This window comes from Podarcis vaucheri (assembly GCF_965113315.1).
Source record: "Podarcis vaucheri genome assembly, chromosome: 13".
NCBI lineage: Eukaryota > Metazoa > Chordata > Lepidosauria > Squamata > Lacertidae > Podarcis > Podarcis vaucheri.
In genome coordinates, this window is record NC_138751.1 from 11414368 (window position 1) to 11432391 (window position 18024).

An 18024-nucleotide genomic window follows, 5' to 3' on the forward strand; every position below is an offset into this window, starting at 1 on the left:
GTGTGGTGTAGTTGTTAAGAGCGGTAGACTCGTAATCTGGTGAACCGGGTTCGCTTCCCCGCTCCTCCACATGCAGCTGCTGGGCAACTTTGGGCTAGTCACACTTCTCTGAAGTCTCTCAGCCCCACTCACCTCACAGAGTGTGGGGCAGGAAGGGAAAGGAGAATGTTAGCCACTTTGAGACTCCTTCGGGTAGTGATAAAGCGGGATATCAAATCCAAACTCTTCTTCTTCTTCTACCCATTGACGCAGCAGCCAATAACACGCACAGTAGCCGCTGACAACCTTGGCAGCAACCAATCAAATGTCCACCCTATGCACTGCCCATGTATAAGACGACCCCCACTTTTTAGCATGATTTTTAAAGAAAAAAACATAGTCCTATACATGGAAAAGTACAGTGCTTCCCATTGCTTAGAGGAAAGAAAAAGTTAATTTCATTGTTTCACAATAGCCGTTGTTGTTGTCTTTTTTAAAAAAATAATAATTAGTGTAAGTGTAAAACCTGTAAATAATTAAAGCACCTTTGTGTTTGATCGGATGAAGTTAATGCTGTCTAAAAAACATTTGACCTGACACTTGAACACACACACACACACACACACACATCAAATGCTCAGCAGAAAGTAATCCAAGTTGGTGGCCTGTTTTGGGGGCTTCAATTCTGATTTGATTTCTCTTTGATCCAGGCAGTTCCCATCATCTCCCAGAGCCGGCAGCTGCTGAAACAGGGCGAGCTGTTGGAGGTGGTTCACCGGGGCACCATCTTTGGCACTAAGCCCAAACTGGTCCCCATTTACTTGTACCTCTTCAACGACCTGCTGCTCATCACCCAGCGGAAGAGGTGAGCTGAAAAACAGCGAGCTGCCTTACAGCGGAGTCAACCAGAGTCTTGCCCCATCTCCCTTGGTATTATGTGCAGGGGCTCTCCAGAGTTTCAGACAGGAGACTTATTCCCAGCCCTACCTGGAGATGCTGGGGATTAAGCCCTGGGGTCAGATGCTCTGACCTATGACTCTTGGCTTGTATGGGGTTCAATCCCATGATCTTGGTGGTATCAGCACCAAGCTGAGCTAACACGCTGAATTTTTTTCTCCTTGGCAAGGAGTGGTTGAGTAGGTTGTGCTTGGCCCCCCAACAAAGGAAAGGGCATGCAAATTTTGGACAGGGTCAATATGGGGAAGGGAAGGGATCTTAAGAAGTGACTCATGGGGCAGAGAAGCAGAATCGGGTAGCTGAAAGCCTGCAGCCTGTGATACATTTATACAAATTTTAAGTCTCAGTCAGTTGCCCGCTTTCCAAGCCTGTTGCTTTATTCTCAAGGACTAGAAACTTTAAAAATAAGAAGTTCGGTTTACGAACTTAATCCGTTCCAGAAGTCCGTTCTTAAACCGAAACCGTTCTTAAACTGAGGTGCGCTTTCCCTAATGAGGCCTCCTGGTGTCCTTTGACCGTTCGGCTTCCGTTCTTAGACCGAGGTAAAGTTTGCAAACCGGGAGATTACTTCCAGTTTTGCAGAGTTCGTAAGCCGAATCGTTCGTAAACAGGACTGTTCTTAAACCGAGGTACCACTGTGAAGTCAAACCTCGGTTCCTGAATGCCAAAAACCCAGAAGTAAATGCTCCGGTTTTCGAATGATTTTCGGAAGGGGAAAGTGCTACTGAATGTGCTGCCCTATTGTATTGAGGCTTCTGCTTTCAGTTTTCGGTTGTCGAACACTTCAGAAGTCAAACGGTCTTCCGGAACGGATTACATTCGACAAACGAGGTTTGACTGTAATAATAATAATAAGAGTGGAGATTGCCCAAGTGTTGGCTGCTTGTGGGGTGTGAACATGGCAATGCACACACCAGTCTATTTATTCCACTTTGCTGAAGGAGTAGCAGCCATTTTTCAAGATGATGTTTTCTGCAAAGAAAGAGGGCTTATATGTGCACATTTTGGCTTATCAGTCCCTCTGCTATAGGTTTTCTCCTCTGCTTCACCCTCTTCTGCAGTTCAGAGCGCTTTGTGGTGCTGGATTATGCCCACCGCTCTCTCGTCCAGGCCCAGGGCTGCTGCGAATCCTCCACAAGCCACAGCGCGGAGAACAGCTTCTACCTGACGCTGCTGGAGAACCACCAAGGACGGAACAGTGACCGGCTCTGCCGTGCCCCAACACAGTGAGTGGCAGAGATCAGGCTGGGCATGGGATTAGGGAAGAAAAGGACAACTAGCTAAAGTCCTGGTTCGTACATAATGCAAACCGATGGTTGATTCAACCGTGGTTTCTTACACCATGGCTTTGCGTTGCGTGCAGTCTCTGCCCAGGGGCTTCCCTATGGTTCTGATCATCAAATCACTTTCCCAAAAAACATTTTTGCAGGACCGCAATTGCCTCATCTCTTCCAGAACCAGCCCACCATGGCGAAAGCTGCTTTTCATGGATTTGTCATTTGGTTTCAGGTCAGATATGCACCGCTGGATGGGTGCTTTCCCTCGCCATGAATCCCAGTCGGTTGGCAAACAGGAAACCATCTATGAGGACTGGGGTGAGACACATTGGTTTCATGTACACACTGCCTAAAATCCGCTCTTGTCATTACTGCCAGCAGAATTTATTTGCTTTCATGTTACATTTAGATCCTGCCTTTCTTCCAAGGAGTGTGTGCCCCCCCCCCCGACTCAAATTTTATCCTCTTGACAAGCTTGTGAGATAGGTTAGGCTTAGAGAAGGTGTCTGGCCTAGTTTCAACCACCTGAGCTTCACTGCCATGCAAGAATTTGAACTCGGGTCTCTCAGGTCTTGGTCTGAGGCTGTGTACACACTATGCCTCTGGAGTCCATTCAAAGCCCGTTCATTCCCTCAAAGAATTCTGGGCATCGTAGTATGTTAGGATTTGCTGGGGATTGTAACTCTGTGAGGGGTAAACTACAGGACCCAGAATTCTTTGAGGGGAAAGAGTGTTCCTTGAATGTGCTTGAAGGGTATGTAGTGTATACTTAGCCCGACGTGCTAACTGCTTCAGAGGTAGGATTTGAGTCAGGATGGTGGTGCTGGGAGGGGGATGGTGGTCAGCCCCCATGTACACAGATTTTCTTGGATTTGTTTATAAAAAATACTTCAATACCACGATTTCATTTTTTTAAAAAATACCAAGTCGGTTTACAGCAATTATACACAGCATACATAACGAAAACCACATCGAGATTTAAAATTATAGATCAGCAGCTAACTGTGACAGGAAATGTTTTTCTTCATGGTCTGTGTAAGCCTCACAATTGTAAGCGGCACAAGCTCACCAATGTAAAATTATGCCTTCACCTTAGAGCTGCGGTTCCCTTCAATTACTGGTAACTAGTAAGTTATTTCTTTGAGGGCAGGACCCTCTTCCCCTTCCTGGCCATGGACCATAATCCCCAGATTCCCAGTGCTCATTTTTTGGTTTTTAAATAAGAAAAAGAGAGCAAGTTTCTAGCGTTTGTAGAACCTGCAATACAAGGCAAAATGTACCATTCTCATTATTTTTGTGTGAGGAACAGGTCTGTGTCCAACCTGCTCTCAGTGTTTAATTTGCCTCCCCCTGGAACTATTCTTGTGGAAGTGTGTGTTCCTTCCTCCATGACTGTGTGTTCAATTATAGGAAGATGATTTTCACCTATATCTGTAAACCTCCCTATACCCTATGCCAATGCCTCTTTTTCGTTCTTTCCTTCTTTCACCCTCCCTCCTTCCCTCTTTCCTCACAGATTGCCCTCAGGTGCAGTGCATTGAGACCTACTCTGCTGCCCAGGCCGACGAACTGAGCCTAGAGCCTACGGACATTGTCAATGTGCTACGCAAAACCAATGAGGGTATGTGTGTGTTTAATATCGAAATGCGTGTACATTTAATAGCGAGGTGTTTGGAGTTATCGAATCAGTCTGCAAAAGTGTCACTTATCCCAGATAGATAAAGGGGAGGGGGGAAGGTATTCACCACAGAAGGTATGTCATGTTTAAGGTAATTTAGGTAGGTTAATTGCCATGTTTAGCTGGATGCGGGTGGCGCTGTGGGTTAAACCACAGAGCCTAGGACTTGCCGATCAGAAGGTCGGCAGTTTGAATCCCCGCGATGGGGTGAGCTCCCATTGCTCGGTCCCTGCTCCTGCCAATCTAGCAGTTTGAAAGCACGTCAAAGTGCAAGTAGATAAATAGGTACCGCTCCGGTGGGAAGGTAAATGGCGTTTTCGTGCGCTGCTCTGGTTCGCCAGAAGCAGCTTAGTCATGCTGGCCACATGACCCGGAAGCTGTATGCCGGCTCCCTCGGCCAGTAAAGCGAGATGAATGCCGCAACCCCAGAGTCGGTCACGACTAGACCTAACGGTCAAGGGTCCCTTTACCTTTACTAATGCCATGTTTAAGGTAGTTAAAACTATGGAATTTGCACCCAGAGGCAACATATGGTTCTGAATCCCAGTTCCTGGAAAACGCAGGTGGGAAGCATTTGGCTGTGCTCAGATCCATCTCTTGGCCTTTTCACAGGGCATCTGAGAGAACAAGATGTTGGACAATATGGACTATTGGGCTAATCCATCAAAACTCTTCTTAAGTTCTTACAAGGCGGTCCTCCTTCAGTTTTTGACACACACACACTCCCTGCAATCTAGGGCCCACACATTTTATTGATATGCTGCATTCTGACCCCATCCTTCCTGCAAAGCAGCAAGACTGCTCTGGAAGCTTCTGGAAGCTTCAAACCCAACTCCTGGGAGAACCCCCCTCCCAGTGGCTTTGAAGGCGAGGAAAGGGATGGACAGGAAGTGAGAGGCTGACGGGTTTCCTTCCCTTTCCCTCCCCTCTCATAGGCTGGTATGAGGGCGTCCGCCTGACTGACGGCAAGAAGGGCTGGTTCCCCTCGCGCTACGTGCAGGAGATCACAAACGAGCACGTGCGGCGGCGCAACCTCCGCGAGCGCTACCGCGTCCTGCAGGCCGCCCGCCAACTCCAGCTGACGCGCACCAGCCACGCGAAGAGCAAGTACAGTTCGGCCTGAGTCGGCGGGCACAGAGCCACAGAACGAGGATGTTTATCCCAATACTGGGCTCAGACTAAGAGCAACGTCTGCTCTGCTCAGGGCAGGAGAAGCACTGCCACAAAGGGGGGCGCCAAAGATGGCAGCAGTAGGTGGCGCTAGAGGGGAGGGAGACCAATATATAGCACATGCCCACAATGCTTCTCGCTGGACATAGACTGTAATGCCACAAGCGGGCCACCGGAGGTGTCAGAGGCACACCACCCAACCTGCCTGCTTTGCCTACTGTTTGCCAGAAGAGGGCGGTGCTGTCAGCATCCAGCTTCATTGCACTGTGCACAGAGCCACTTACGGTTGGTTCAACTGCAAACTCGTCCGAACTCTTCAGCACTTGTCCTGCTTGGTGGGGGAGCTCAATGCCCAGGGCGATGACAGCCAACTTACTCAGCCAGAGGGGTGGGTAGGTGGGCCGCCTCCAGCAATTCTGCATGGGAAAAAGCCAGATCACCCCACCCACGCCCATGGCATCATTGCCAGGCCAGATGCATTGAGGTAGATGATTCAGGGGCACCCGCAATGACAAATTTTGTCAGCGCAGGGGTTATTTTTTCCTGTCTCCATGGGTGGCGCTGTGGTCTAAATAACAGAGCCTAGGGCTTGCCAATCAGAAGGTCGGCAGTTCAAATTCCCGCGACGGGGTGAGCTCCCGTCCCTGCTCCTGCCAGCCTAGCAGTTCGAAAGCACGAAGTGCAAGTAGATAAATAGGTACCACTCTGGCAGGAAGGTAAACGGTGTTTCCGTACGCTGCTCAGGTTCACCAGAAGCTGGCCACATCGCCAGTAAAGCGAAATGAGCACCGCAACCCCAGAGTCGTCCATGATTGGGCCTAACGGTCAGGGGTCCCTTTACCTTTACCTCCTGCGCTCAGAGGGTTAAATTTATGTGCTTTCAAAGACTGGGTCCCTTTTTCACACAGAGAGGAGCAGCTAGTTGGAGCCTCCATTTTCCAACGCCTGTTAACAATGCGGGAGGTGGGCACTCCATTTTAAAGCAGGGTTGCAAGTGTAGTCCGCCCCATTCCCAGAATCAGATGCCTGAACACAGCACCTTCTTTGCCAGCAAGCTGGAGCAGGATTTGCACACAGCCCCCATCCTCCTCTGGATACAGAGGGTCAATTCCACGTGTGGGTAAACTGACCCAGAACCTGCCCAACGGCCTCGTGGGCATGATGCTGCTTCCCATGCCCTACCCCTGGCTCTTGAGGGTGCCCTAACTGTGGGGTTGGCCGTGCCTTTTCCTATCAGGCCATGTTAGAAACCTGGGCTTTACCTTTTGCAAAAGTGGGGAATCCCTTCTTCTTGGTGCCATCGATCTCTGCTAATATTGCAGACTCTCCCTGCTGTTCTTCGTCTCAGGGCCCTCTCTCTACCTCAGCGGTTATGCTCCTTGCCAACTAGCGCCCCCGCTTCTCCTTTATCCCTCGTAGGGGATTGGGGCCTCCTGGCTCTGCCCACTTTTCTGCTCATTTCTTCTCCTCCGGCGCTGGCGTCTGATCTGCTTGCCCCCCCTGCCTCCAAATGCATTTCCCTACCACCAATGTTGCAAGCCTGCCAGAATTTCCTCGGCCTTTCTTGCATCTTCTCCCCTGCTTCCATCCTGGAAACATGGCCACGGACCTGCTTCTATTTATTATATATGACAGCCTCTTAACTCCTATATCCTAAAGGAGGAGATTTCTGCACCCCCACCAGCTCTGGTAGCATCAAGGAGGTGCGGACGAAAAAGATGTTTAACTTATTCTGTACCATATTTGCCTGCACTGTTGTCTTTTCGTTTTCGTTTTGTGTTTTTCTATCGGAATTGCTTTTTTTAAAAAATGAAGATGATGGAAGAATATTGTGGCAATGGGCTTTTTCTCTACCTGCAAGCGGCTCCTTCTCTGGTGTTTGCAGATACTTTTAAAATACTGGTGACATTAGTTTTTCCTACGTCCATGCTCCACCCACATGGGGAGAACACTGTCTTAGCCAGCCCTGTAGTATCCACTACTGTACCAGTGGCACTTCTGACCCTTAGGCTTGCTGTTTCCTACATTTAAAGATTCTTCTGAACTCAAGCCCCCTCCCTTTCCAGACAAACGGGGGGAGGACCTGCTATTTTGGATCCACTAGTCTGGAAAAGGACAAGGCTGTCCCGAGAGAGGGGGCCATTCTGCAATGTCAGCATTGGGTGCTAGTGGATTTTTCATCGCCTCCAGGTGCAGAAACACAGCAGCAGGAGCGGTTGCTTTCAACGGGAGGTTGGCAAGTGTGTCTCTGTGTGAGTTGCCGGGCTGGTCTCCTTCTAGCTGGAACAGGCATCCAGATGAGGGAAGCCTATTCTGCTAGAGCAATCTGCTTTTGGTAACCTGCTGCCTGCCAGACTGTCTCGGACTGCAATTCCCATCAGCCCCGGCCAACACATTATTAAAGTGGGCAAGGCTGATGAGAGCTGTCATCCAGGGGGCAGGGGAAGAAGATGGCCACATTCCTTTGCCGGGAGGGGGGGTGTATGGAGCATAAATGTTGCTGTTTTAATGCAGGCATAGTTTCCAAACACACTCCCACATCTTCCAGCCAAGAAGAAAGCATTGTCAAAGTTCTGGCCAGGCAAAAACATTTGGGGCAAAGCAGTGAGGAGTGTGCAGTCTGGGGACTGTTCCAGGGGCCAATTAAGAGATGCCTGGAGGGCCACACTGGTCCCTCCCACCCCTGTTGTAGTCCAGAAATATCTGTAGGGCACCCCTAGTGCATCCAGTTCACAGACACTTTTGAAAGCAAGCCAGTGGGGAGGAAGGGTGTGCCTCTGGTTACAATTCGGAGCGGACATTTCCAGGTTATATAGACCAGCAGTTGGACTTGACAGAAGGCTGCCTCAGATCTCCACAAGGAAATGGTTCCTTAGGCCCCAATGCTCAAGAGCGTCTTTCTGACACATTTGACTGAGAGATCTTAGGCCAAAGCGCTTCCCTTAAAGCAAGGGACCGCCTCTCCCCTCAAATCTGCGGGCAGAAAAGAGTCTAGTATAAAAGGTAGATTTATTTGGTGTTCTGTGGAACAGCCACGCCAATAACTTAATGCACGCTTTGTACAGGAAGCAGCCTGTCCACCCTACCAGCCAGACTAGGCTGAGGGCCAAAAAGAAAAGCCCACAGGATTATGGGAGATTACGCAAGGCCCCCGTCTCACAAGTGCCAGCCAGGCCTTTCCCTCTTCACCCCAGGAGAGGGGAGTTCCTGGCTTAGGCATGCTGACAAATGGAAAAAAACATTCCTCCCTCCTGCCCCCAACCAACCACGTTTTCCACATACTGCTAAAAAGACATTAGTCACACTTTGCAGATGCCCCGAGAGCGGTGCGTGTGTGTGTCTGAGTAGGTGCTGCCTTGATCACAGTGTTTAAAATACTTCAAAAATCAAGCATAAAAGGGACCCCTGCTGCTGCATAAGGCAAGCTCTCCTCTGTTGCTGTTCCACCTCGAGGTTAGGCCACAATCCACACCAAACATTTGCAGCACTCTTATACCACTTTTTAAAACCGTGGCTCCCCCTCACAAAAGAAACCTAGGAACTATAGTTTGTTAAGGGTGCTGAGAGTTGTTGGGAGACACACACAGAGAGCCCCAATTTCTGGAGTTCACTAGGAAGAGGGACTGATTGTTAAACTACCCTGGGAACTGTAGCTGTGTGCAGGGAGGAAGACCACACCATATATTTAATGCATAAGGGCTTCCACCAATGAATCCTGGGAACTGTAGTTTGCCTCCAGAGCTACAATTCCCAGCACCCTCAGCAAACTATGGCTCCCAGGACTCTTTGGGGGAGCATGACTTTTCAAGTGCTATAACCAGCTTTAAATGTATAATATAGGCAAAATTGAAATGTATAGACAAGCCCCTTTTCCCTTCCGTGGGAATTACCATATTTTTCGCCCCATAGGACGCACTTTTCCCCCTCCAAAAATGAAGGGGAAATGTGTGTGCGTCCTATGGGGCGAATGCAGGCTCTCGCTGAAGCCCGGAGAGCGAGAGGCATCGGTGCGCACCGACCCCTCTCCCTCTCCAGGCTTCAGGAAGCTATCCGCAAGCCTCGCGCGCCTGGCAGGAGGGCTCCCCGTGCTTCGGGCGAGTGTCCGCAAGCCTCGCGCACCCGGCAGGAGGTCCCGCTGGGCACGCGAGGCTTGGGGCGGCAGCCTGTCGCCCGAAGCACGGGGAGCCCTCCGGGGGGGAATAATTTTTTTTTATTCATTTCCCCCCCAAAAAAACCCCGAGGTGCGTCCTATGGGCCAGTGCGCCCTATAGGATGAAAAATACGGTAATAGGTTACCTCTCGTTAACTTACTTCTCCCTTAATACTGATTTTACCCTGTGCCTATAGGAAGATTTTTCTCTTCATCCTCCCCCTGCCTCTTTTTTTTAAAAAAAGTGGTGCAATGAAACTAAGAAACACCTTCCACTTAGATCCTCAACCGTGTGCTGTTGGGAATTATAGATGAAAAACACTCTGCAGTTGCTCAGAGGCATTCTTTCACAAAATGCAGCTTCGGTGTAACAAAGACACTCATATAAAAGGTGGGTGGAGAGAAAGAGTGAAGACCTGGGGCAAAAACAGAACAGCAGCAGTACATATATTTGTAGGAAAAAACCCCAGAGATGCCTTAATTGAGCAAGGGACTAAAAAATGTTTAGAGAATGGTTGTGCTACTGCTAAAACAACTGTATCTCCAGCTGGCTGGCCCACGCTGAGAGGGAGGCACTGAGAACACATCCTGAACGGGCGACGTTTTGTTAGAGACAGGGGCACAAACAGCCTGTCATCTTCGACCCACATATTATGGGGCTGGGGGGGAGGCAGCAGTGGCTGCTCCCAGCACTAGTAGTGACCCAATGTTCAGCGCCAGGCAAGGACTGTATCCATCAGCACAGGACGTAGAGTTAGTTGTTTCCCTCCATTTTCGAAGGCACCAAGGAAGGCAGCAGCCGAGCCGGAGAGATGGACCCGCCTGCGTCTGCCCCCCCACAAGTCTCTTCCTGCCAGTGTGTTGACCACCACGGCCCACTCACTGCCCCAGGACCAGGGGGGTGGAGCTGGTGTTAGGGGTCCACAAACGAGACCATGATGTAGCGGGTCCCACTGGTGGTGGGCAGTCCTTCGTGGTAGTGGGTGAGGCGTCCGGGATGCAGCAAGGTCCATCCCTTGCGGGGGGATTCCACTTTGCAGTTGTAGCGGATAAATCGGCAGCCGCCTCCCTTCAGGGGGGTGGGGAGAGGAGAAAGAGAGAGAAAAAGTACGTCACAAACTGTGTTTGAGGCTCGCATGTGCTTGTGTAAAAGGGTGTACAATTGCTGATTTGCACAGCTCAGCAGTTATAAGTACAGACTGTGCACTTGTTGAACTATGAACATGCAGTGTTCGCATTTTTTAGCCAACGAAAGTACAGTATTTATACCTGTGTAAGGTTAAGGTACAGGGACGCGGGTGGCACTGTTGTCTAAACCACAGAGCCTAGGGCTTGCCGATCAGAAGGTCGGCGGTTCGAATCCCCACGGCGGGGTGAGCTCCTGTTGCTTGGTCCCAGCTCCTGCCAACCTAGCAGTTCGAAAGCACGTCAAAGTGCAAGTAGATAAATTGGTACTGCTCTGGCAGGAAGGTAAACTGCATTTCCGTGCGCTGCTCTGGTTCGCCAGAAGCGGCTTATTCATGCCACATGACCCGGAAGCTGTACGGCGGCTCCCTCAGCCAGTAAAGTGAGATGACCACAGCAACCCCAGAGTCGTCCGCGGCTGGACCTAATGGTCAGGGGTCCTTTTACCGTTTAAGGTTAAGGTAAAGGACCCCTGGACGGTTAAGTCCAGTCAAAGGCGACTATGGAGTTGCGGAGCTCATCTTGCTTTCAGGCCAAGGGAGCTGGCGTTTGTCTGCAGACAGCTTTCCAGGTGATGTGGTCAGCATGACTAAACTGCTTCTGTCACCACGGGACTCTGTGACGGAAACCAGAGCACATGGAAACGCCGTTTACCTTCCCACCACACCAATACCTTTTTATCTACTTGCACTGGTGTCCTTTTGAACTGCTAGTTCGGCAAGAGTTGGGACAGAGCAACAGGAGCTCACCCCATCGCAGGGATTCAAACCGCTGACCTTCTGATCAGCAAGACCCAGAGGCTCAGTGGTTTAGACCACAGCACCACCTGTACCTTTACCTGTACACACACACGCACACACATACAACCCTGCTTCAACTCCCGCCCTCTAGGGGGTGCTCACCTCGTAGTCGATCCCTTTGTGGTTCAGCGCAACGTTGATGGTGAAAGTGGAGGAATCGTGATGCGGCCGTAGCGAGGGCTGCTCATCCGGGCGGTAGCGGACCATGAAATTCATGATCGCTCGTGCCTGCAGAACGGCAGTGAGTCAAGCATTGTCTTGCAGGAGAATGGCAAACTGCACACATACACACACTCCCCCAAAATAATAGTGGAAATAATTCAGGAATTGCCAGACTTTGCTGCCGTGCCCAGGCTTATAAATAGCCACCGGATGTGAGAAAAAACTTGAAGCTTGCATGAAACTGGAGATGGTCTGATTATGCTCCCCCCCCCTCCCCTGCTTCCAAAGCTTGGAACAGTTTCCTATTCATCTCCCCACTTGGGCTCTTCGCAGCGACCCTTTTCCCAACCCCTCATCTGTGATGCTTCATCAGGCAGGATGGATGCTTCCTCCTCTGACAAACCCCAGGAGCCGATACCTTAGTGTAGTAGCCGGGATAGAGCTTTTCTGTGACCGGAGCGATGTAGTCCTGCAGGAACTGCAGCCATTCCTTCTCAAAACCAATCTGGTTCATGTGGATATCAACGGTCGGGACATTCTCATAGCCACCAGCCAGCCGGGAATCCTGGGGGAGTCAAAATCGCGGAGGCAAATGGTACTGAGAAACCAGCAGCATACTGGCAGATTCCGCCACTGCCTTTTCTAAGATTGTACGATAATCTTATAATAAAACAATAACAACGATTAAGGATGTCGCAAGCCACATTTGCCTCGCCTTGCCCAAAATGTCAAGCTGAAACCTCTCCTGGGAGTGTACGGTCCCTTCTGCCAAATTTAGCAAGTAAAGGTATATGAAAGAATACATGGTGCTGAAAAAGTGGATAGGAAGATGCTTTTCTCCCTTTCTCTTAATACAGTGGTACCTCGGGTTAAGTACTTAATTCGTTCCGGAGGTCCGTTCTTAACCTGAAACTGTTCTTAACCTGAAGCACCACTTTAGCTAATGGGGCCTCCCGCTGCCGCTGCACTGCCGGAGCACGATTTCTGTTCTCATCCTGAAGCAAAGTTCTTAACCTGAAGCACCAGGTTAGCGGAGTCTGTAACCTGAAGCGTATGTAACCTGAAGCGTATGTAACCCGAGGTACCACTGTACTAGAATTCAAGGATAAGGAACATAAGGAAAGACCTGCTGGTTCAAGTCAAGGACCGATTTAGTCCAGCATCCTGTTCTCACAGTGGCCAAGCAGATGCCCATGACGGGGAGGCATGCAAGCAGAGCCTGGGGATGTTCCAGGGAAGCTGAAAGTTGGTAGAATCAGGACAGAGGGAAAAGGCAGTAACTTCTTCATGGAGTGTACAGCTAAATTATGGACTGTGCTCTCACAAGGTGTAGCTGATGGCGTCACCAAAACTTAGATGGCTTTAACATAAGGTTACAGTGGTACATCTGGATGCGAACGGGATCTGTTCCGGAATCCCGTTCGCATCCTGAAGCGAACGCAACCCGCATCCGAGCATGCGTGGATCGCAATTTGCCGCTTCCGCGCATGCGCGCGGCATCATTTTGAGCATCTGCGCATGCGCAAGCGGTGAAACCCAGAAATAATGCGCTCCGTTACTTCCGGGTCACCGCGGAGCGCAACCTGGAAATGCTCAACCTGAAGCGTATTCAACCCGAGGTATGACTGTATAGAGAAATTCAGGGAGCATAAGGTTATCAACAGCTGCTAGGCCAAGATAGCTGTGTTCTCCGCCTTCCACCTTGGAGGCAGTACACCTCTGAATAATAATAATAATAAATGAAAAGGACCCCTGGACGGTTAAGTCCAGTCAAAGTCAACTATGGGGTTTTGGCGCTCATCTCGCTTTCAGGCCAAGGGAGCTGGCGTTTGTCCACAGAGAGTTTTCCAGGTCATGTGGCTAGCATGACTAAACCGCTTCTGGCGCAACAAAACACTGTGACAGAAACCAGAGCGCACGGAAACACCACCACAGTGGTACCTATTTATCTACTTGCACTGGCGTGCTTTCGAACTGCTAGGTTGGCAGGAGCTGGGACAGAGCAACGGGAGGTCACTCTGTTGTGGGGATTCGAACCACCAACCTTCTGATCGGCAAGCCCAAGAGGCTCAGTGGTTTAGACCACAGCGTCACATGCATCCCTACAACCTCTCAATACCAGCAGCTGGAAACTGCAGGGTGCATGTGTTTGGCCTCTGTGAGAATAAGAAAAAGTGTCAAGGCTAGATGAGCCTCTGGCCTGAACCAGCAAAGCTCTTCTTTATAGTAGTCCCGAAGAAGAAGGGAGGGCTCCCACCTCATGCTTCCCTCCGGACCACTGGCCAAAGTTTTCTGCCTCTTCCACCAGCTCATCACACATCTGGTCGGTGAACACGGGGAACCAGTAAACGTCAGGGCAGGGCTGCAAAAGGGGAGAAGGGTTGGTGTGAGAGAGAAAGGAGAGTTTCCGAGACACGAGATGCACGATGCAAAGGCATGGCAACCGAGAGATGCTTACCTGCTCATAATAGTCCGCCTCCAGCACCTGAGTGTAATTCTCATGGATGTATTTTTCCTGCCAATCCTGAACCAAAGGAGAGGGGGGCACAGAGACATTAAGGAATCCAGGGAGTACATATTGGATATCCCAAAATGACAAAGAGCAAGTTCCTAGACCTCATGGCTGCAGAGAAATGCTAAAAAATAATAACCCAGCATACAGCAGCAGAGACACTGGGCTCTTAACTGGCACTCAGGCCAGATAAGCACCGTGTGGCCGGTTTGGGGGGGCTGCCATTTTTATTTCCCACTGTACACCAGCACGACATCACTTCAGGGATACTAAAAGGGCAGACCTCAGTTGGGCAGAAGCCATTTACGATTTCCCACAATCCTAGGAGAACGCCAAATCAAGACATTGTGGAAAATTTTTAGGTAAGTGTGAAGCTCCGGGGGGGGGGGGGGGACGGACAGTGGCCACAAGATGGCGCTTGGTTAGGGCCCCCCCCCTCAAATTTGTGGGAAGATGGGTAGCGCGAGGGGAGTCATCACACCCCAGTGCATTGAGGAATTACGGAAGGCAGGAAAATGGACTGCTTCTCACCAGGGGATTCTCAGAGATCTGCCTGAGGTCAGGATATAGGTGGGATATGTTGTATCTGGCGGTAGATATGAGGCGCCCAAACTCATCCCGGTTACTGATGTGAAGGAAGATGCCCTGGGGGAGGGAATAGATAGTTAAAATTTGGATAAGTAGAAAAAAGTTACCACACCCACCGTCCACCCCCAAATACATGCATCCTGGAAGGCCACAGAAGTGCTCCCCTAAACCCCATATACTGTATTTTTCGCTCCATAAGACGCAACTAATTTTTAGAGGAGGAAAGAGGAAAAGCCCCGTTTTGGAACAGAATCAGCTCACAGTTGTGCAGCTTCTTTTGCAAAGGGGAAAAGGCCCTTTTTTGAGGATCAGCTCAAAGTTGATGAGCTAACTTTGCAAAGGGGAAAAAATCCTGTTTTTATGGGGTTCAACTCACAGCTCTGCAGCTTCTTTAGGAAAGGAAAGTTTCCAGACAGATAATCTAATCAGCCAGTCACATGTCGCTGGGGAAACAAACACCCTCTGCCTGCAGAACATTCAACAATGGAGGCCTGGGCAAGGGGGCGCAGCCAGAAAGGGAGCCAGCGATCGACCACACATTCGCTCCATAAGACGCACAGACATTTCCCCTTACTTTTTAGGAGGAAAAAAGTGCATCTTATGGGGCAAAAAATACGGTAATTGTATGGTTATATGTGTTCTGCAATATCACAGAATTTTGCTATTGAGAACATCATTCACAGTGTAGAGAACCTTAAAAGGTAAAGGGACCCCTGACCATTAGGTCCAGTCGTGGCCGACTCTGGGGTTGCGGCGCTCATCTCGCTTTATTGGCTGAGGGAGCTGGCGTACACCTTCCGGGTCATGTGGCCAGCATAACTAAGCCGCTTCTGGCGAACCAGAGCAGCGCACGGAAACGCCATTTACCTTCCTGCCGGAGCGGTACCTATTTATCTACTTGCACTTTGACGTGCTTTCAAACTGCTAGGTTGGCAGGAGCTGGGACCGAACAACGGGAGGTCACCCCGTCACGGGGATTCGAACCGCCAACCTTCTGACCGGCAAGTCCTAGGCTCTGTGGTTTAACCCACAGCGCCATCCGCGTCCCTTGTAGAGAACCTTAGGTGGTGATTTTTGCTTTTGGTTTTTTTTAAAAAAGAGGTTTCTAGCCTTTAAGATTGGGCAGACAGAACTGAAAGCCAGGACAGCGAACCAGCAGTGAAACTCCCCAAAGTAGGACAGAGCTTCTGTTAATCTTTTGACTTTCCTCAAAAGTGCTAGGTGTAGAATAAATTTATGCAAACCCAGGAAAACATGTCGGGTTTGCACCATCACTGGAAGAGACAGAACACAGCTTTCAGAAGTGCAGAGTCTGGGGAGATCTTGATTCATGGGATGTCTGGGAGGCAAAACGTTCCTTACCTTCTCCCGCACAGTCTTGCAAAAGGCCATGTCTGGGTCTGTGTCGTCCAAGGTGAAGACGTTGCGCTGGGGCAGCTCCTGGCGCAGAGTTTCCCCTCGCAGCAAATAGGCCTGAGAGATGTAGGGGACGTTCCACACTCCGCTGTAGGAAGAGAAGAGGGAGAGGAGAATTCTCAGTAAGAAGGTAAGCGGCCATCGTTTTCTATTCTGCCCTCTAGTCGTCGCATGTGGCAGATTCCCTTCCACCGCAGCTCGCCTTCTTCCCAAAACTATTCGTTTCGCTGGCAGATCTATGTAACTTACATAAGTTATGCAACTATGAAAAAGAAAATTCCTCTTCCCTCCTGTCCCTTCTTTCCTTTTGTGTCATGTCACTGTAAGCCTGTGGGCAGGAACTGCCTTGTTTAAATGAACTGCAAGTAAGCCCACAGGGAACTTTTTTGCTGAAGAGCTGGGCACGAAAAGAGCCTCCTGGATCAGGCCAATATAATAAAATAATAATAATAATAATAATAATAATAATAATAATAATAATAATTTATTTATACCCCGCCCTTCCCGGTTCAAAAACCAGGCTCAGGGTGGCTAACAACAAATTTAAAACACTTAATTATAAAAGCAGCATAAAATACAGTATAAAAACATGAATAACAATAAAAATCAAAAATCAATTTAGGGGAAATAAGCATTAGATAATCCCCAGGGCTAGCTGGCTGAATTGGTCCTACTTGGGCCAGCGAGGAGGCCAGGGGAGAATTAGCTGTGGGGTCCCGGAGCAGGTGATCTTCATAAAAGGGGAGGGGGAGGGAAGAGAAGGGAAATAAAAGATCAGGCTGAATTCAAATTAAAGGCCATGCAGAATAGCTCTGTCTTACAGGCCCGACGGAAGGAGGTTAAGTCCTGAAGGGCCCTAGTCTCATGGGGCAGAACATTCCACCAGGTCGGAGCCATCACTGAAAAGGCCCTGGCCCTGGCGGAGGATAGTCTGACTTCCTTAGGGCCCGGGATCTCTAAACTATGGTTGTTCATGGACCTTAAGGTCATAGAATCATAGAATAGAATCATAGAATTGGAAGAGACCACAAAGGCCATCGAGTCCAACCCCCTGCCAAGCAGGAAACACCACCAGAGCACTCCTGACATATGGTTGTCAAGCCTCTGCTTAAAGACCTCCAAAGTAGGAGACTCCACCACACTCCTTGGCAGCAAATTCCACTGTCGAACAGCTCTTACTGTCAGGAAGTTCTTCCTAATGTTTAGGTGGAATCTTCTTTCTTGTAGTTTGGATCCATTGCTCCGTGTCCGCTTCTCTGGAGCAGCAGAAAACAACCTTTCTCCCTCCCCTATGTGACATCCTTTTATATATTTGAACATGGCTATCATATCACCCCTTAACCTCCTCTTCTCCAGGCTAAACATGCCCAGCTCCCTTAGCCGTTCCTCATAAGGCATCGTTTCCAGGCCTTTGACTATTTTGGTTGCCCTCCTCTGGACACGTTCCAGTTTGTCAGTGTCCTTCTTGAATTGTGGTGCCCAGAACTGGACACAGTACTCCAGGTGAGGTCTGACCAGAGCAGAATACAGTGGCACTATTACTTCCCTTGATCTAGATGCTATACTCCTATTGATGCAGCCCAGAATTGCATTGGCTTTTTTAGCTGCCATGTCACACTGTTGGCTTATGTCAAGTTTGTGGTCAACCAAGACTCCTAGATCCTTTCACATGTACTGCTCTCAAGCCAGGTGTCACCCATCTTGTATTTGTGCCTCTCATTTTTTTTGCCCAAGTGCAATACTTTACATTTCTCCCTGTTAAAATTCATCTTGTTTGTTTTTGCCCTCTCTGCAGGGCATACCAGGAGAGGAGGTCCCGTAGATAGCCCACCTTTGGCCCATCCACATGCTGTTTGGGGACCACTTCACAACTTTTTTTCGGGTACATATCTGTATTTTGGCTGTGCCGCTGTTGTGACCCACCTTATCTTAGGCCGTGACCCAGCAAGGGGTCCCAAGCCCTCAGCTTAAAGACCAAAAGCTTTAAATAAACGAATGAAAATTTGGGGAGCGAAGCAGAACCCTCCTATATTAATACCACTCCAAGATCTTCAGATGAAGAGCAGTGTATAAATTTAATAAATAAACGCTAATAATAATTCTTCTTCCCACCCGGTTCTGACCACGACTCACATCCTCTTGCCCTGGAC

At 49.5% G+C, this 18024-nt stretch overlaps 2 protein-coding genes across 6 annotated transcripts in view; one reads left to right on the forward strand and one right to left on the reverse strand.

Annotated features, from left to right (window-relative positions):
* Positions 1 to 6888, forward strand: part of ARHGEF15 (Rho guanine nucleotide exchange factor 15) — a 55535-nt gene extending 48647 nt beyond the window's left edge. For all 5 annotated transcript variants that reach the window (XM_082195763.1, XM_082195761.1, XM_082195760.1 and 2 more), the window contains exons 12-16: positions 690 to 844; positions 1998 to 2162; positions 2446 to 2531; positions 3730 to 3834; positions 4827 to 6888. In XM_082195763.1, coding sequence (XP_082051889.1) covers positions 690 to 844; positions 1998 to 2162; positions 2446 to 2531; positions 3730 to 3834; positions 4827 to 5014 — 699 coding nt within the window. In that variant the 3' untranslated portion in view covers positions 5015 to 6888. The remainder of the gene's footprint in view (positions 1 to 689; positions 845 to 1997; positions 2163 to 2445; positions 2532 to 3729; positions 3835 to 4826) is intronic.
* A 3081-nt stretch (positions 6889 to 9969) lies between these two features.
* The window catches only part of PLOD3 (procollagen-lysine,2-oxoglutarate 5-dioxygenase 3), a 38583-nt gene continuing 30528 nt past the window's right edge, over positions 9970 to 18024 (reverse strand). The window contains exons 13-19 of the mRNA XM_082195799.1: positions 15821 to 15962; positions 14402 to 14515; positions 13817 to 13882; positions 13616 to 13720; positions 11777 to 11923; positions 11299 to 11424; positions 9970 to 10280 (exon numbers count right to left, since the gene is read on the reverse strand). Coding sequence (XP_082051925.1) covers positions 10125 to 10280; positions 11299 to 11424; positions 11777 to 11923; positions 13616 to 13720; positions 13817 to 13882; positions 14402 to 14515; positions 15821 to 15962 — 856 coding nt within the window. The 3' untranslated portion in view covers positions 9970 to 10124. The remainder of the gene's footprint in view (positions 10281 to 11298; positions 11425 to 11776; positions 11924 to 13615; positions 13721 to 13816; positions 13883 to 14401; positions 14516 to 15820; positions 15963 to 18024) is intronic.